This window comes from Diabrotica virgifera, chromosome 5 (genome assembly GCF_917563875.1).
Source record: "Diabrotica virgifera virgifera chromosome 5, PGI_DIABVI_V3a".
Classification (NCBI taxonomy): domain Eukaryota; kingdom Metazoa; phylum Arthropoda; class Insecta; order Coleoptera; family Chrysomelidae; genus Diabrotica; species Diabrotica virgifera.
In genome coordinates, this window is record NC_065447.1 from 230745042 (window position 1) to 230766054 (window position 21013).

At 30.4% G+C, this 21013-nt stretch overlaps 2 protein-coding genes across 2 annotated transcripts in view; both read left to right on the top strand.

Moving 5' to 3' along the window:
* Window positions 1-21013, top strand: part of LOC114327176 (chitin synthase chs-2) — a 366281-nt gene that overhangs the window by 173015 nt on the left and 172253 nt on the right. The gene's annotated exons all lie outside the window — the stretch shown is intronic.
* LOC126884706 (hypertrehalosaemic prohormone-like) lies at window positions 11563-11915 on the top strand. Its single transcript, XM_050650827.1, has one exon. The coding sequence runs from the start codon at window positions 11637-11639 to the stop codon at window positions 11838-11840; it is 204 nt and encodes a 67-aa protein (XP_050506784.1). The 5' UTR covers window positions 11563-11636; the 3' UTR covers window positions 11841-11915.

A 21013-nucleotide genomic window follows, 5' to 3' on the forward strand; every position in this document is an offset into this window, starting at 1 on the left:
CATCTGAATTAAGGAGGCCGTTGTACCCCCCCTGGCGACAGGACTATAGGTGCAAATAGCGGTTTTCTGACCGTCGGCGCAACGTCGCGTATTAACGTTGGGGCATTTAATCCAACGTTAAGACGTCGTAATATTACGTCCAATTGCTTCTTGGGGTACGCCTTGCAATATGAGAAACGTGCTACTAATAGAGCGGGAAATATGAATGCGTCCATTGTCTCCTCGTGTCCAAAGTCTCCCAGGTCTTCCCTACCCCCCACACTTAGGATCATCCTGGTTACACCGTAGAAATGTAGCAAACATTGTATTTGAATATGTCAAATGTACCCATTATTGGACACCCCCCAGTATCTGGACATATTGGCAACGCAGCATGCACGTGTAAATGTCTGAAAGTGAGCTCCGATATTTTGAATCAAATTACTAATTTAATGCTCACAAAAATTGTTATTAAGTCACATTATACCGTCATTAGTGTCTAAAGTTTAGGTGGGTATAATTCAGTGTTGGAAAAAACATCATCTAGTATCTACCTACGAACATCTTGAAAAATGGATAAAGGAACCCGTAGCCGAAGCATATCTTTACCCGATGATAGAACGTTGGAAATGCTAATTGAAAAGGTATGCAGCAAAATTGTTAAAGATCTTAATGAAAGGCTTATAAACGTTGATGAGACATTGGTTTGCCTACACCGAGAGAACAATTTCTTTTCTCCTAAAACACCGATTTCTTTGAGCAATATTTCTTAAAAGTTAACATATCCTATTAACTTAAACATACCGGTTCACATATAAAGAAACGAGTTTTTTAAACACAACTCAATAATTTCTTACAGATAATTTCTTCAATACTAAGAAATGCATTAATGGTTACATTTAATTTTCTTATCCTAAAGTTTTTATTTCTTAAATTGAAAACTACAAATATTTTGCAGTATAAGAAATATAATATTAAATTAATCCATATCTATATTTGTGAACAAGAAATTTTCTTGCAATCAAATAAATATTTTAAACCACAAGAAATAATTCTTCAGAAATACCCTCTGTAGTAACTGTGGTTATAAAATAAAAACTTTGTCATTAATGCCGAAATGTTACTTGCAAAGAGATTTTCTTCCACAAAAGAATTGCGCAGATTAACTATTTATGATTTAGTCGTCAGTGTTTGTCAAGATGGCGTGATATGTTCATGTTCATATAGATAGATGTTGGATTTATTGGTGTACTTTAAAAATTAACGGATATTTTGAAGGTACGTACATATATAGGTATTAAATAAAAGGAAATTGAGTAATTTAAGATGTAATAATAATATTGTTGCGTATCCGAATGGTTAAAAAAGAAACATAATACTATCTTTATATGCTTTTTAGGTATAACGATGGACGACTCTGAAATAAAGGATCTTATTATTCTAACTGGGAAATATGCCACAATTTAAAGCTGCGACAGAATGATATAATATATAGCTTCAGAACAATATTAAGAAAGGAGTTATTAACCAACTGCGGGGCCTTCCAGAAATGGTAAAATTTCATACATGTATAAGTACTTTTTAAAAATGTGTATACTTATGTATCAACTATAATAGGTTTCTTGAATGTATCGTCTTCTATAAAAATATACAATACAACGCTATATCAAACATGGCGGGTGCAACGCTGAGGATTTTTTCTGTTAATTTATTTGAGATAAAGAAATCAGTTAGTCTAAAAGAAATATATGTTTATGGTTAAGAAATGTTATTGCCGAAAACCGTGAATTAGTTAATATGTATTAAATGACTTAGATGTAAACTAATAATACTTTCCCGTAATAAAATTTCTTAATGATTAGGTATGCTGTCTCTTTTAGATTATAAAAATTAAGAAAATTACATAATATTATGTCTGCTTCAATGTTTTACATTGGTTGTATTTTCCCTCTTGTTTTAGCTAAACAATGTTTATTGTGTGACTTAACATTATACAGATAAATAATTAATATTTCATTAACAAAAAGAAAAAATAACCAAATATGTGTAGGTTAAATAATGCCATGTTTGAACTAAATATGATTGATTATTATTAGTATTAATAGTTCTTATGTGGGGCCGTGTATTTGTTTTTTTTTTGTATTTCCTAAATTTGTCAAAATAAATATCTACATCTTTATAATTTTTTTTTATTAAAGTAAGTTTACTCTTTCTACATAACGATTTTGTTTTAGTGAATTGCTGATATAAGTACAAAGTGCTAAAAAGAAGGAAAATTTGAGGAAGTTGGATTTGCCTCTCCATCCTTTTATTGTTGTGTAGAAGCCAGTGGTTTAAGAGTGGAGAAAATATTTGTATGTAATAATAACGTTTTATATCTTGTTTTATTAATAAATAATGATTTTACCTTAACACAATGATTTATTTCGCCATATGTAATATCACTTTATTTTCAAGAAATATTAACTTAACTCTAAATATACGTTTATCTCTGTGAAATATATTTCTTAACATTAAATAAATTAATTATTTATAGTAAAATAATAATATTCCTTACTAAGAAATATTATTGCTCAGAAAGAATAATTTTCTAATGTGTAGAAAATATATTTTTATGACTAATAAAATTAATTAACATCAATTGTAATTTCTTTCTGATAAATGGGTTTGAAGTTTGCCAGAAAGTGATAGTTTAACCATGTTTAAAATATATTTCTTTGGCTATAGTAAAATCTATTTGAAATATTTTAGAAAATTATATCTTACATACAAAGATATATTTCTTAGGCAATATGCCAAGTCGATCTTTCTTAAATATTAATAAAGTTTCTTTATGTCAAGAATTTTTTTCTCTCGGTGTAAAAACTACTGTAGATAAAATTGACAGTAGGGTTGTTAGTAATCACAATAGGATTATAAAAAATGAAGCCTATTTGGATGGTATTATGCAGGTTAGACGGAATAATACTCTCAGAATATATGGGTTACCAGAACAGGAACAGGAGAATTTGCCTAGGGTGGTTAAAGAATTAATCCATTCAACAATGAAAGTCGAGAACTTAAGTGAAAATGATATCAATAATGTGTATCGACTGGGTAAGAGAGAGGTTGATAATAATAAACCAAGAATTGTTTTACTCGAAATGGTATCCTATCTAAAGAAGAAAGAAATTTTGATTTCAAAAAAGTTGTTAAACGGTACCCACATATTTATTAGTGAAAACCTTACGAAGCCGCAATATCAGCTACTGAATGCAGTAAAACAAAAATACAGTAAACAAAATGCATGATCCAGGGATGGCAAAATCTTTATTAAGGACGGAGGTATCAAAAATATTACGTCGCACCAAGATCTTTAAATCGGCTACTTAATGGTAAACGTGGCAACGTGACAAGATGGAGGTTTGGTCATTATCTGCGTAGTATCTAGTACAAACTATTTGGTACCTTCATTTATCTTTCCACTTTTTATGGTAGACCTGTTTTTTTATTTTAATCTAATTTAGATACTAATATTTAGTTGTTTAATGTATTCGGGAACTCCTCATTTTGTTAATGATTGATCATTAATTATTGCTTTCGTTATTTTTAATTATGGTATTATATATGGTAACAACTTGTTTTGTATTTAGTTAGGTTTTTTGTCATAATGTTGTATAATCAATTATGGAGCTCCAGAGTTTTTTTAATGAAAATTTTTTGCTCAATTAGAAATCCAATGAAATCAATTAATTTGTGGTCATCTGATTGAATACAACCAACATTATACTGAAAACAGATCCCATGGGCTGTTTTCACTCAATCATGTAGCTATGGATACCTACATTTCGTTTCATTTCGATTTTGACATTTCAAATATTCAATATTTCAAAATGTCACGATTTGGTTGTAATACTGATGAGAATATTAATGAAATTATTATTAATTTTATATCAGCAAAAAATTTTCTATCCGAATAACCCTCGAACATTGATAAATGCTCAAAAATTTTTTAACAACTTTCTCAAGCTTGTTGCTTACAGGCAACAGACCTCCGCCTACGGCGTCGGTCTGTTTCCAAGCAACAAGCTTTCGAAATCTGTTATAAAATTTTTTCGAACAATTATCAATGTCCTTGGGTTATTACTACTGAAAATTAGCGCTTATTACCAAAATTCGAGAGGTTTAAGGACGAAAACGACACATTTTTACCAAAGTTTGTTGATAGAAACCTTTGATATTATTGCTTTGACGGAAACCTGGTTAAGTAATGACATTAATGATTCTGAATTGTTTGACGAAAGGTATGTGGTTTATAGAAACGATAGGAACCTTGTAAGGACGCGTAAGGCAAGAGGCGGAGGTGTTCTGATTGCAGTTCATAAAAAATATAAATCTAAACAAATCTTAGTAAATACTGAATTAGAGGTACTATTCGTTGAATTGGATGTATTTGGAAATAAATTAATTCTTAGTAACGTATATTTGCCCCCCCCCCTCCAGTCGAGCAATAACGATTATATAGCTTTTGTTGATCTTTTTTCGTACATAGATAATACAATGAACACATCTATTTTAGTTTTTGGAGACTTTAATTTACCTTGTGTAACCGGTGTTTTATATATTTGTCGATTCATGAATTAATTAGTATGTATAACTTTCAGTTTTTCAATAACATTGTGAATGAGGATGTGCGAACCTTAGATCTAATTTTGAGTAATATTGATATTTTAGTTGGTAAAAATAACTATCCATTTACAAATGAGGATAAGAAACATCCAGTTTTGAGTATAGAATTTAACATGATAAAGACAGGAACAATCAATCATCATGAGATGAATAATCTAACTAACCAATTTAATTTTAAAAAAGCCAATTTTCCTATGTTGTGTGATTTATTGAGGAACTGTAGCTGGAATAATTTAGGATGTATACAAGATATTGACATTGCAGTTGACTATTTTTATCATAAAATTTATGAAATATTTGAGGTGTGTGTACCTAGATTTCGAACTAAGAGTAGAATAAACAAATTTCCTGTGTGGTTTACTCCAGACATTATTCGTTTGCAAAGGGAGAAAGAGTTTCATAGGGGTATGCAAAATGTAGCGGTTTATCATGTAACTGAATATAAAAGACTGCGAGCACTTTTAAAAAATAGGATCAGGGAAGCGCATGAGTCATACATACATCATGCCGAAAACAGTATCAATACTAGCCCTAACTTATTTTGGAATTTGGTAAATAGAAACAAGAAAGCGAGTATTGACACTGAATATATAATTAATGGAAACAATGAAATAATTTCTGACAGTAAAACAATTTCCCAAGAGTTTGCTGATTATTTTAAGTCTATATATGACCATAAATCTTCTACATACGATTTAAATTTTATTAATTCTAGTCACAATAATTCTCCTTTGCTCGGTTTCACTAAAGTTACAGTGCGTGATATACATAACGCATTTTCAAAATTAAAACCAAAGTTTTCCTCGGGACCTGATGGTATTCCGAGGTATATATTTAAAGCATGTGGCGACTATAGTATTTTTACTACAAAAACGTTATTACGTAGGTCAAAATTTTTGACGTAAGAGAACTGTCAAAACATTAGAATGTGACTTTTCATTATTGCTATGTTTATTATAAACACGGCAATAATGAAAAGTCACATTCTAATGTTTTGACAGTTCTCTTACGTCAAAAATTTTGACCTACGTAATAACGTTTTTGTAGTAAAAATACTATACGTTACATATCCTCTAATAATTATCTTCCAAAAAATAGTAGATAATAATTATTTTCCGAAATTGTTTAAAATGACTAAGGTAACTCCTATCCATAAAAAAGGTTCACGAAATGATTGCGAAAATTACAGACCTATTGCAATTTTGAATTGTATAGCAAAAATTTTTGAACACATCTTACATGAAAAAATGTATGCACATGTACAGAAAATGATATGCCCACAACAATATGGATTTTGTAAAAATAAATCTATTGAAGCTAATTTATTATTATTTACTAATTATATTAATGATGTCATAGTCAACAAGAACCAGGTAGACGTGGTATACACTGATTTCGCCAAAGCCTTCGATAAGGTCAACCATGATATTCTATTAGAAAAATTATTGTACTTTGGGCTAAGCAATTCATTGCTAGAACTTTTTGTAACATACTTGACAGATAGATGGCAATTTGTATCATATAAAGGAGATAAATGGGAGGTTTTCCTGGTGGAATCAGGTATACCACAAGATTCAAATTTAGGACCGCTATTATTTTTACTGTTTGTGAATGAATTACCTTCTTTAATTACATCTCGGTGCCTTTTATATGCGGATGATTTAAAAATATTTAGAGAAATTAAAGATTTGAATGATTATTTTCAATTACAGTACGATTTAAACGAGATTTATGATTTGTCAATACGTAATAAACTGTATTTTAATTTGAACAAATGTACGATCATGACATATAGTCGTCAGGCAAACCCTAGTTATTTTATGTACAATATGGGAAATAATAACTTACATAGGGTCAATGAAGTGACGGATCTTGGTATTACGTTTGTAAATAATTTAAGTTTCAACTTACATGTGCAAAATATTATGTCTCAATCATACAAAATGATGGGACTTATTAAACGTGTAACATATAAATTTCATAATATCGACTCAATTAAACGGCTCTTTAATTCATTTGTTAGAAGCAAATTAGAATTTGGGAGTATTGTCTGGAGTAACTTAATAAATAGTGGTCACATGCGCCAAATTGAATCAATTCAAAACAAGTTTATTAAATATTTATGTTACAAAAAGCATAAAATATCGCCAGAATATGATTCGTATCAACCATTAAGAAAAGAATTTAATATAAAAAAATTAGAGCAAAGAAGACTTCAACGTTGTTTAATTTTTCTCTATAAACTATGTAATCACTTAATAGACTCGCCTGATCTTTTGGGGCAAATACAATTTTATATCCCGGATCACAGAACCCGTCCAAGAAACATATTATTTTTTGTAAATACTTCTAGCCCACTAAATAAAATGTGCCAAATTTACAACGATTTAACAACAACCACTTGTCTGGAATTATTTGGAATAAACTTGCAATTATTTAAACGTCTATTGCATGAATAATATAAAGAGAGGTTTTTTTTTATTATTATTTTTAACGTTTTTGCTGGTAAACATCTGTCGTTTTTGTCTCTATTACCTCGAATTATTACATTATGTGCATGTTGTACTAAACTGTTGTCATTGTAGATACGGATACATGTAAGTAGGGAAACCTGTTTGTATCTGTTATTAATAAATAAATATTCCGTTTTTACTAACAGAATTTTGTTTACATTAAAAAATTCAATGAAATTTCGAAATAATATAAAAATATTATTTTACTAATATAGAATTAATTAATATATACTTTTTATCATCCGTACCTAAATAGACTCTATTGTATACTTTCTCATTTCGGAGTCGCAGTTTGTATTGAATATAAATATATAGGTATTCCAAAAAATATAACTGTTTTCAACATGGCAACAGAGTGCGTGCTTAAAATAAACTGTACAGTTGATACAGATACTGCTGTAAAATTATTTAGTGAAAAAACATTGAAAACTGCAAAAGAAAAATTAAATATTAGAAAAATGTGCGGGTTAAAATACAGTGATATTATTTTACCAGAAGCTGTTGATGATACAAGGGGATATCATTCTGCTTGCTACAGACTTTTTACATCTGTAAATAAGAAAAGTTTAACAAGTTTAGAAGAAGTAAATGAAAAAATTACATCTTTACCTGAGACTTTTAATAATTATGGTTAGTAATTTAATATATTTAGCAATAATAATACTTATTCGGGCCCCGGTTACATGGTTCTCGCAATAAAATTTATGTTTTAACCGTTTCTATCTCGGTTATCCTACAAAAATAATTAAAAAAAGTAAAATAGTTAGTAAAGAAAAAACTAAAATTTGGCTTTCTATCATTTTTTACGAATTTTACATATATCGATTACTATTGAAGTTATTATCGAAAGAAAATGAAATGTACGAATTTTGAAAAATTATGATTTTTTTGTGAATCATATTTTTTTCGAAAATATGCTTTCTAAACGGTCAAAATTATTGAGGTTATTACTTACGCTAAAATAAAGAAATTCTTATAGGGACTAGGTACTATAAATTTTAATTTTTGTGGAAATGTAGCGTATATTTTATTTTTCACTTCTTCCTAAAAAATTCGAAAGGGTTCTCTTTTTTCATCATAACTTGCTTAGCTTTGATCGTCTGGAGCTCAGTTAATAGATATTTTTGAGTACTTTGACAAGTGTTTAGTAAGAAGTATATTTTATAAAATGCATCGTTTTCCCGTTATTCAAATCTGAATACTTAGATTTGAGTAAGTACTAGCCGAAAAAACTATACATTCGATCACCTACATATAAGACACTTTTAATTAGTCCAGGAACCGAAGCTTTTCACCTCGCAATTTTTACAGAATGGATCGATTTGCTTGAAAATTTGAGAATAAGTAGTGGATAGTCAATGGGTCAAAATCTATATGATGCCGACAGGCGCTTTTACTATGGGGGTGGTTGCCTCCCCATCTCGTGGGGTGGAAATTTTTTATTATATTTTGACCGCAAAAGTTAATAAAAACATTCACTCTAAGCAAAAAATGTTCTATACATTTTTTAGATAAAATTAATAGTTTTTGATTTATTCGCTATCGAAAATGTTAGTTTTATATCTAAAAAATCAATGTTTTTCGATGGTATAATCATTTACGATCCACTCAATTTTTGCCGTAGAACAAATTTTATCAAATAAAACTCTTGGAAATTAAATTACCTATAATTTCATATTTAAATATTTTTTCGTATCCCTGATGCTAATCTTTCTATTCTAAAATAAAAAAATATGAAAAAAAAATTAAGAAATGCTTTTCTTTAGTTACGAGTGACTAAAATTAAAAATATTATAAAAAAATCAACCAAAAAGCAAAAAATACAAAAAATTGAAACAATCTAACACATTCGTCAAAGAAAAGCGTGTCGCGTCTTCATCAAATAAACGGTTTTCGCCCCACGCTTTTCTTTAACGAATTTGTTAGATTTTTTCAGTTTTTTGTATTTTTTGCTTTTTCGTTGACTTTTTTATAATATTTCTAATTTTAGTCACTCGTAACTAAAGAAAAGTGTTTCTTAAATTTTTTTTTTCATATTTTTTTATTTTTTACTTTTTAGTCTTACACGTTTCAAACATTAAAAAATATCGTCATGTTTCTTAAAATATGTATAAAACATTGTACTAATATGAAAAGTAGTGGGAATCGGCAAAAAATTTGAAACTTTATTGTTTATTTATGAAGCATAACGTAAACAATTAACGTAAAAAGTGAAATTATGTATAGTTTATACTATTAGCTACAATCCGTAAAAGTTTCAAGTTTTTACATTGTAAAAAAACAAGAGAATTTAAGAATTTTCCATTAAAATCGTTTTTTTTTTTATTTAAACAATTAATAAACATAAAAAATAATTTTTATTGATTATTCGTGTATTGTTCCCGCGAATGCATATGTCTGCAAATTTTCATTCATTTGCATTGGAGAAAAGGCACTCAAATTAACGTATAAAGATTTGACGCAAAATATTGAACTAAATAAAAGCGTTTGATAAAAAATTGCAGTTTTTACCAAATTGCAAACATTCGTTATTCGCTTTAAACTTCAGTTTTTCAAAAACTAACCATTCTAAGCCAGTCAAACTTCTAGAATCTATTAATAATACATAAGTAAAGAAGAATTCATAGGGCTAATGACTAAAAACATCGCAATAATAATAATAACTTACATTATTATGCTTCCAATTGAATTTCTCCTTTTTTTTTTAAATATATTGATTTTTTAATTGTAATTTTTTTATTTTTTATCTTAGGAAGTTCGTTAAAAAAGAATTTTGTAGGTTTTAACCAAATCTATAAGGCTATTGGTATTAAATCTTTTTAAAACTCTCAGTCACAAAAAGAGATGGCATTGAAAGGGTTGGTAAAGGTGCCTTTTGCATGATATTACAAGTTTTAATTGTCAATAGATCACTCAATTTTTGCCGTAAAAAAATTTTTGCAAAACTAGTTCTTGGGAATTAAAAAGGCTACAATTTCATATTTAAATATTTTTTCGTATCACTGATGCTAATCTTTCTATTCTGAAGAAAAGGGTATTTTTACCAAACTACAAAAACTCGGTATTCGCTTTTAACTCCATTTTTTAAACTAAGCCGATCAAACTCCTAGAACCTATCAACGATATATAAATCAAGAAAATCAAATCAGGTCAATGACAAATTTTAATTAGGGTGGTGATTAGGGGGTTGTTTACGATCACTTTTTTGCTGAAAAAAATAGGGACTGCCATCCTTTTCATTATACTTTTCACTTACTTTTTTTAGCTAGAAATTTTTTTATCTCTGGAGATATATTTTTAAATACTTTAAATTAGTTTGAATAAGTTATCCTAGAATAATGCATAGTTTTCCCGTCCTTTGACTTTGAAACTACAATATATAGCATTTGACGAAGAAGAGCCAACATATAATAAAGTATAGCTCGATTACTGTTGGTCTTAAAGAAAATAAAAAAAAAACGGTTTTGTTTATTTTTTCAAAAGGTACATTTTTGTTGAGTAAAGTTGTTTTGATAAAACGAAAACTGTTTGATTTATTAGCAGAAAACTGATTAAAAACATAGATTTTTTCAATATAAAACTAACACTTTCGATTGCGAATAAATCGAAAACTATTAATTTTATCAAAAAAATGTATATAACGTTTTTTGCTTATAATGAATGTTTTACTAACTCTTGTGGTCAAAATGTAATAAATATTTCCACCCCCCAAGATGGGGTGGCAACCACCCCCATGGTAAAAGCGCCTTCTGGCATGATATAGATTTTGATCCTTGGACTATCCTCTACTTATTCTCAAATTTTCAAGCAAATCGATCTATTCTATCAATATTGCGAGGTTTTGTCCTATTTTAAGCTTCATTACTCGGACTAAAAAGGTTTTTCAAGTAAGGAGTATATTCATTTTTTTATTATCTTCAATTTTGGTAATAATAATTTTTTACAATGTTATTCAAAATTAATTTATAAACCAATGAAATAATTTTTTTCCTTGGATAGCTTTGATGAAAATCATTATGGATCGCTATCCTCTGGTATCAGTTCAATCCTGGATAATTTTTTATTCTCTTCCCAGATTTGGTCCCGGTATACTGTTGCCCTGCTTTCTGGCGTCTTACAAGTTTTCCTCTATTCTTCAGGATTTACACTGTTATTTGTGTTTTCCAGGTGCTTTAAATTAATATCTTTTCATTTGCATATGATATTAAAAAATCTTAACATTTTTTTAACTCTCAGTGTACTTTTCGTACAAGATAAAAATAATTTATTCATGGAAAAGGTTAAACGCGCACATCATGACGATGTTATTCAGAACTTCACAAATAAGAATTTTTCTGGCTTCTTTAATTATTTCCATTGATTAATGTGGGTGAACGTATTATGTATAAAACTACCAAAATCTTCAAGGAAAGCACTCACTCATCAAACAGTATCACTCTAGAAACATTCCACAGTTTTATAACGTCCACACCAAAAATGGAAGCAAAAAACTTCATCGTTATTTTTGTGTTCACTTTTTTCTTGGGCTTGTGTTTGGCTCAAGTTAATTTCACCCCCAACTGGGGTAAGAGATCTGGAACCGATGACAACAACTGCGATGTGAACATGGAATTGGTGAAAGTTATCTACAACTTGTTGAACAGCGAGGCGAAAAGACTGGTGAAGTGCGACAGAATTTAGACTACAGTTTCTTATGCTATAAACATTGAACATCTTGTAAGTTTTTAAATAAATAAATTGGTAATTAATAAATAACACTGCTTTTATTTTTTATATACAGATTTATATATTGTTGTATGTTACATGAGTTGTTTTTAGTTCACCAGCACTAAGTATATATTCTACATTATCTGCTTTTTGGATCTGTCATAATTTTGTCAAATGGTATCATAATTCTCTTTACCTTTATCTCTATTGGGTTTACCCCAAAATCCCGACAGCCAAAATCCCGACGGCCAAAATACCGATACGCCAGAATCCCTACAGGCCAAAATCCCGACACGCCAGTATCCCGACAGGTTTGCATGATAAGTTCCTTTTTAACATATAATTACATTTATTTCTGGTTTTTTGTTTATGGCCATAAGTATTTACCATTTAATATGAACTAATTTTCTAAATAAAATTTCTAACATGTGTATATGAATTATATTATTTTTTTTTGAGAATATATAGTCCAATAATACATATATGTATATAATGTATAATCAAATCCTGAATTGAAGTTTACTTTCATATAATAGATATTATCACGTCACTTACAAAATTTACAACCTTCCATTTCAGTAAGTATAGCTTTTATATTATAAAATGAAGTGTTTAATGATTTTTTTTCTTTTAAAATACATAATAATTAGTACCCGTACTTATTAGTAAGTAATTAATTTTTCAATTTCAATACTCTATAATATGATTTGTTATTGCATTTGAAAAGGAAACAATAAATATTCAACATTTAGTGGTCGGGATTTTTGCTTATGCGAGAATTGTTGCATATCGGGATTTTGGCCTGTCGGAATAGGGCTTTTCATTCACAGTCATTTGTTTGGAGCTTCTGTCATATGTCGTATAATCCGTGTATATTAATATTATACACGGATTATACGACATTTGACAGAATCTCGAAACAAATGACAATCGATGAAAAGGGAGCGTTCAAGTATTACGTAACGCAATTTTTGAGGATTTTTGACCCCCCTCCCCCCATGTAACGCACCGTAACGTTTTTCTGTACCCCCCTCCCCCTACCTAAACGTTACGTAACACCCAAGTGGCCATTTTAACCTAAATGGAAAACGAGGTTGCGAAAAGTACCGGAAACTCGGTAAAAGAACTTTGTTATTATTTTAATGGCATTTGAGGTAATAATAAAAAACTTACAATCATCATTCAGCCTTAAATGTCCGCGGCTGAACATAGGCCTCCTCCCCTCGTTTCCAACCACGTCTATCCTGCGCCGCTCTCATCCAGTTTTTATTTAGCTTTCTTAAGTCGTCAGTCCATCTTGTAGGCGGTCGACCGACGTTTCTCTTGTCTTCGCTTGACCTCCATTCCAATAACCTTTTTGTCCATCTCCCATCTGTCATTCTGGCAATGTGTCCTGCCCATCTCCACTTCAACCTAGCTAGCCTTTCGATGACGTCAGTCACCTTTGTTCTTCTTCTGATTTCTTCGTTTTTGATTTTGTCTTGCAGAGTTATTCCTAACATTGAGCGCTCCATTCTTCTCTGCGTTACTCTTAGTTTGGTAGCCGAGGCTTTAGTTAATAAGTGTTTCTGATCCGTACGTCAAGACTGGGAGGACGCACTGATCAAATACCTTTCTCTTTAGGCATGTGGGCAACTCACTTTTAAAAGTTTCTCTCAGTTTTCCAAATGCTGCCCACCCAAGAACGATTCTTCTATTCAGTTCATGTGTCTGGTTATCCCTGCCACTCGTAATTTCATGTCCCATGACATGAAATATATTCAAAACTTACAATAATAATATTTTATTATTAATTTTACATTTGCATTTAATTTACATTTACATTTTTCCTACTTGGCCCCATCCTTACATACATTTTTGGTTTCATTCTTTATTGTTCTTGTCATGCATTCTTCTATTTTATCTTTTTTAATAAAAGCTTAAAATAAAATAACATATTTCTAATTTCAACATTTTATTTTGCTTAGTAAAAATTTTTGTATAACGAATAATATACGATGTTACCAGTAGTTTCGGAAAAATAGTGAAAAAAATGTGTAAAACTTTTTGTTCTTCAACGCCCTGTATCGTGAAACCAAAATTATTTAGTAAGCAAACCCCAATTATTTTTTAATTGTTCACCTATCCTAGAGATCGTGTTACCCTTTTCTGAAACACCTTGTATATATATAAGAAGGCACTTATGGAATAAAATTATTTCTGTCCTTGTTTTAAATAATTTAAAAAAACGCTGGAACCCGTAGATTTTCATATATAAAAATGTGTGCTTTTTAAACATAAATTTAAATGTACAGGGTGATTCATGCAAGCCTAGCGTAGTCCATTATCTTTAATTTTAATTAAAAACCCTGTATATTTTTGTTTTTAGAAGCTGCTTAACAACCTCATCTCAAAAATGTGTATTATGTAGGGTCTATTATGAATAATGCAAGGTGAAATTTTGAAATTATGTATAATTTTCGTCAAGATGTTAATCACATAAAACTTTGAAATTAATAATTCAGGAATCACACTTTAAATAAGGGTATTATTTTTTAAAATATCTATTTTTCTAAACTAAGTATCAATATAGTGGGTTTTGTATTTAATGCTTTTTATTTAAAGACATTTTTAAATAATTTGAAAATTTGCGTACATATTTAAAACATTAATGAATACCTACCTACTGCTGAAAACGATACTGCATGTTATGGACTTAAAGTACCCATTTCATTTTTACCAAAATAAAAAGTACCTACCTATCTATTCATCAGATAAACCCATAAATAACTCCGAGGGAACAGTTCCGGATAGTGGAAACATAATATGGTCTTTTGAAAACAAAACAATTCTCAACGAAAGAATCCCTTTAGGTTAGGCACTTGACATCATTTTGACTTGACCCTGAAAATCCTATGTCGCTAAACCATCAAATATAATTTAGGTGAAGTGAAACGAAAGAAGATTATGCGCTGTTGGATGTTGGGCTTTGGGTTGTATAATATAAATTAGAAATGGTTTACATAATTTGAGCAATGATTTTTTTTTAGAGTTTTCGGTTGATTTTATACAATTTTCAGTAGATAAGTAGATTTGAGTTCAGATCAGTAGGTTTTATACAGTTTTCAGTAGATCGGAGCTGAAATCAGTAGGTCTGCTGAAAAATCAGTACACAAATCATAATAAAATTCAGGGGTCTATGTAAAACATAAAAGAAATTATGTAGTTTTTTTTATTTAAGTTAAAAAAGAATGTTACGTAACGCGCTGTTCGAACCCCCCTTCCCCCATGTAACGCGCCGTAACGTTTTACAAAACCCCCCTCCCCCCAAACTGCGTTACGTAATACTTGAACGCTCCCAAAGCCCTATTCTGGCGTGTCGGGATTCTGGCGTGTCGGTGTTTTGGCCGTCGGGATTTTGGCTGTCGGGATTTTGGCTGTCAGGATTTTGGGCGCCACCGGTTTCATAGAATTTTCCCTTTAGCTTCATTGGAATTTTTCTATCACACAACAAACCACTCGCTTCCTTTTACTTCATCCATCAAATCTAATTATGTTGCATTCATTACCACATATGTATTTTCCCATCACTCATTTTAAAAATGAGAAAATAAAAAGAAAACTTATTTAACACTAAAAGCTTTTGTGTTTAATGCATCCACAAAATTTATTCCAAATTAATGTCGCTACGCCTGTATCTATCGACAGAGTGCCTTTCTTAGGTTATCTCAAGTATGCAAGCAGTTTGATTTAACCCAGCCTGTGAGACATATCCACCCCTTAAAATAACATTCGGGTGTAACAATTCATTGGAGCGAGGTGTATTAATTCGTGTGAAAACAGGAATCACTCCACCTCGATCCAATGCTTCAGACCATCCATTTTCCCCCTTATATAGCACTCTGATGCGCGATAAGGGCACACTATCAGGTAAATGTTCTTCATGTGGGAGTACTGTGTAGTAGAACTTCAACATGGTACCCTAACTGATTCAAAATTCAGACCAGCGTGAGGCGCTCTATTCTTATTATCTTGTGGTGACTTATTCGCGAACTAAAATTGCTTGCTTGGGCCCGAGCCACTGCTCAGGGCTAGGCCCAGTTCAGTGACTTGGTGTTTGGGCCATACGTGCCCGGATTTTTTTGTGTTTTGACTTTTTTGGATGGCTTGCGCTATCCTAAATTTGTTAGTTTTTTATGATTTTTTTGGTTTTTGTTTTGTTCTCAAGTGATCTACTGATTTTTCTGCTTTCTATCAATCTCCCTTAATCGGCATTAGTACATTGTCTTCCCTATCTTTTTCCATCGACATAAATATAAAAACTAGACTGCTTGCTGCAATCTAAAACTGTGCCCTTAGTGCGACAGAGAAAAGGGGTTTATCGACAACGTGACTTTCCCACTGCCGCCGATTAGATAAACTCCGCCGATTAGAAAGAGATGCCTACACTGTTTATAACATTTCTCTCTGTCGCATTGATATAGAAAGGTTCTTTACTCCTAAGCGAAATTCATCTTTTCGGCATATCTCGTATAGGATTGATAAAATTTGATATCTGATGTTTGTATCTTAAGACACATACCCACTATGTTGGTGCTCCGTGCTCCCTGCAACTGCTCCAATCGACACGGCATGCAATCCTCGCTCCTCTACATATAAAACGCTAAGCACCGTGGCGGATCGCGCACTGTTACATCGAGGGGGAGCGGCGACGTCTCCACTATGTGGAGCAGTTGCAGGAGCGCGGAGCACCAACATAGTGGATACGTGCCTTTAGATTTTAGACCATGCAGAACTTTTTATGAACTATAACTTTTTTCGTAATATTAATAATAAGAAGGTTTCCTATATCTGGTTAACTTGAATAGAATAGAAATGTGCTTTAATGTCATGAAAAATTGTACAATTTTATAGACAAAGCTTACAAAGAATCATAAAAAACAAAACAGTAACAAACACAATTTCCTAAAATTACATAAATCATCAATATAAATAAAAAGTAATGAAGTACACAAAACAATAACAATATATTTAGGGGAGTGCATATAGATTTTTACTTGGGAAAAAATCAAACAAGATAGAACTTTTTATAATTTCATTAAGAAATGTTTAATAAACAACATATCAAAAAGTTCTACTCGAGAAGTGGGTGCTTCATTTTTTATTAAACAAATGAACTGCGAAATTAGATGTTTTTTTTAAATAACTCCGAAAATATAAACTTTAGAAAAAACTGACATAACCATTGAAAAATTCAGAAAATTTTACAAAAACAACCATATATAAAGATTTTCCTAAAATTAAATCTGTAGCTTCTATAATTTTTTATTTATAACGCTAAAGTCGCCCTTCTCACAAACATTGGCGCACTGTAAACTAGCGTTCGGAGAAGTGCACAATTGAGTTATTTTAATGTAATTCTTCAACTAATGGATAAAATAAAATTTTACAAATTGGACATGAAAGAAGAATAATTAAGCTATCTTATGATTATAATAAAAAGAAATAAAATATATGGGCATAAGTACGGTGTGGGCGCACCAGCGTAGATAAGGGGGTACTGGGGGACAGTACCCCTCCTAAGAAGCATTCTAATAGAAGCAATAAATTACTAAAAGATGTAGGAGAAATTAATGATACACTTCCCTCATCAAAAAAAATTCAATCTTATTCGCTTAAAAACCAGTTTTTATTACATTGTCTTTTAAGTTTTAAAATGTCAACTATAACGCGACCACAGACCGCCAATGGTTTCACCATTACATCTTTCGCCTATGTAACCGACGTAATCGCCGATTTTTGTTTGTTACTTCTGTATTTTCTTGTGTAAATAAACTTTAATAAAAGTTCAAATTTACCTAGCTGTTTGAGCGTGGTACCTGGCGCAAAAAATTGCTCTCGGCACTTAAAATAACATACTAAGTACCCCCCTAGAAAAAAAACCTATCTACGCGCCTGTGTGGGCGGAAAGTAAGACTTTCATGAAGTTTGTTTAAAAATGATTTTAGAATGTGTAACTAATACAATGTTTCTTATAAAACCCTCAATTTTGCACAACTTACCTTTCAAGCATCTTACTAAATGATGTTTTATTCAAAGAAAATCTCAAAAATTTAATTCAAATGATACGACGCGAAAAAATGTAATTTTTGAAAACTTCGTAGTTATACAGAATTACCACCACTTTAAGACGGTATTACTCAAGTTTGAACAGATTTATTACAATTTTATTGATGCTTTTTTAAAGCTTGGGATGTAAGCTTTAAAATGCACTGAATTATTTTACTTTCGAAATAAAATAAACTATTTCTTTTTGAGAAAATTAAGAAAGATAACAATAATGTAATACAAAAACCGAACATTACCAGCTAAAAAAATGTTTATACAAAGTGATCAAAACTTTTTTCTGTAAAACTTACCTAAAATACATTTAATAATAAGCTTCAACAATAATAAATGTTCAACAAAAAGAAATTTTAGCTCTTATATAGTATGTTTGCGTAACTTGGAACCTATCGATAACTTTTTTATTATCAGTTTTACGAAAAAAGTTATTGTTTATAAAATACTCTCCATCGTATATAATCTAAGATGCAACCATCAAATATCAAATTTTATTAATTTTAAACGAGGTATGTCAAAAAATATGAATTTCACTCAAGAGTAATGTACCTTTATATTTCACAATATGGAAAATTGTTATTAAGAAAAGTTTTTTCTAATTAAAAAATATGTTTCAGTGTTCAATTACATCCTTCAAATTAAAATATTGTGAATAATAGAGGCACTTAACTCTTAAGAAAAATTAATATTTTTTACGTACCTCGTATAAAATTGAAAAAGTTTGATATTGAAAAAGTTTGATATCTGATGGTATGAAATATGATGAATTTTAGACCAGGTAGAGCATTTTATGAAGAATAACTTTTTTGCGTAAAATTGATAATAAAATAGTTATCATAGGTACCTAATTTTAATAAAATGATGATAGGTATCCGTAATTTGAGAAAAAATTGAATTTTTTTTTATTAGAATGATGTAATTGTATACTAAAACATCGTTTTTAATTTCAAACAACTTTTCCTAATAGCATTTTTTGATATTCTGGAATATAAAGGTACTTTACTCTTTAACGGAATTCATATTGTTGACATAATTCGTCTAAAATTGATAAAATTTGATATATGATGGTTGAGTTTTAGATTTTTGACTATCCAGAGTATTTTATGAAGAATAATTTTTTTTCGTAAAATTGATAATAAAAAAGTTTTCCATGTGGTTCCTAGCTACGCAAACATACTGTATAAGAGCTTATGTATAAAAATTTGCACATTGTAATGCCTTATTCGGATTCAGCATAATCAAAAACAAAATAGAAACATATTTGATCAAAGTCAAATGATGAATTCAACTATATTTTTAAAATTATTTATTATTGTTTAAACAATTAATAAACATTTAGCGGCCAAATCTGCGAGTAGAACTTTTTACTTTAACATGTATATGTATAAACTAACAAAGAAAGTTTTAGAAAAATATAAGCTTGTTTAAATTTTTCTGAAACAATAAATTGTTTTCGTTCTAATTGCACTGCCCTAATTGCAAAATTAAAAAATGCAAATTGCATAATCTACCTTAATAAGTTTAATAAATTAAGTTAAGCTGCTGAATGTGCTAACCAAATATAGATAAAAAATTCTACTTCTAGATAACGGTACTGTAATTTCTTAGTTATTGATTAAGAAACTCTGCTACTGAATAATATGGACTTTCAGATAGATAGGCTTTTGTCATTTTCGGGAACTTGGGGAAAGATGTTGCAGGTTTAAGTTTTAGAGGGAGATTGTTATACCAGTTTCTTGCAGAATATAATATAGATCTCCTTACTAACTCAGTGGACGGGATCGGTATAAAGACGTCAAAGGTAAAATTTCTGGTGCAATAATCATAATTAGCTCTTGTTGGAAAGACTTGTAGATGTTTACGAATTAAACAAACAGTTTCTAAAATATATAAAAAAGGAAGTGTTAAAATCATGTGACCTTTGAAGTAGCTTCTGCAATGTGTTGTTCTTCTAGGGCCAAACAGATATATTATTGCTCTTTTTTGTAATTTAAAAATAACATCGGATTGGGCAGCTGTACCAGAAGCCCAAAAAGGAAGACCATATCCAAGATGCGAAGAAAAATGTGTTATTTTGGAAGAGGTTAAATTGATTTCCTTCGAAACAGATCTTATTGCATAGCAAGCTGAGGATATTTTCTATATATACTAAGGATTTCCACTGTTTTCACTGTATTCCTTTACTCAAGCGTTGTCTCCAGCTCTGTCTGTCTTGCCAGTCCCCTTCCTGTAGATTTCTTCTCTTCATTGCTTAGTCCACTTCATCTCTGAAGGATCTTCGGTGTCTGCCCCTCTTCCTTTTTCCTATCGGGCTTCACTCTGTTATTCGTTTTATCCAACGACTTGGGTCTGCTCTTCTGACATGTCCATAAAAGGTTAATCTCTTCTGTTCGATGTAGTCTATTATGTCTGAATTCACTCCCACTCTTCTCTTAATCTCTATGTTACGATAGTTTCTTACTTAACATAACTTAGGTAGACACGCTGTTTATGTGTTTGCATAATATTTTATACTATTGTATTTTTAATGTAATTGAATGTAATTTGATACTTTGATATAAATAAAAAACTTGAGACCCTTTGAATTGTGATATAAAAAGTCTTGTGTCGGTGACATAATTGTTGCTCATTATTTTTTCTATTTTATTTTCTTTTCTTCGGTTTTTTGACTGTGAACTTAATCCATTAGCCCGATTTTAATGTTAACAAGCATTATAACTGTCTTATTTATTTTATATAAGTATAAGCTTGCAAGAATTTCGTCAGTTGATACATGTGCAACCATCGTGCGACTTTCTCCAGCCACGACATCATTTGATTAACTAAGGAACAAAACGTTAAAAAGCCGTATGTCTTAACTTGCTATTGGCAAAATGTATTATCCACGGTTGAGTAGCGATTTGAGAATGATTTTTATTGTATTGGCTGGCTGTTGTCCGCAGTTTATGGCCAAGACAAATCGTGAACAATATTTCGCACCCACGAACTACAAGAACAATATAGTTATCGAATTTATTAGATCAGTAACTGTTATGTAAGCTGAA

What these genes read in the sequence shown, in the direction of transcription:
- LOC126884706 (XM_050650827.1), top strand. Translation starts at nt 11,637, where the DNA reads ATGGAAGCAAAAAACTTCATCGTTATTTTTGTGTTCACTTTTTTCTTG.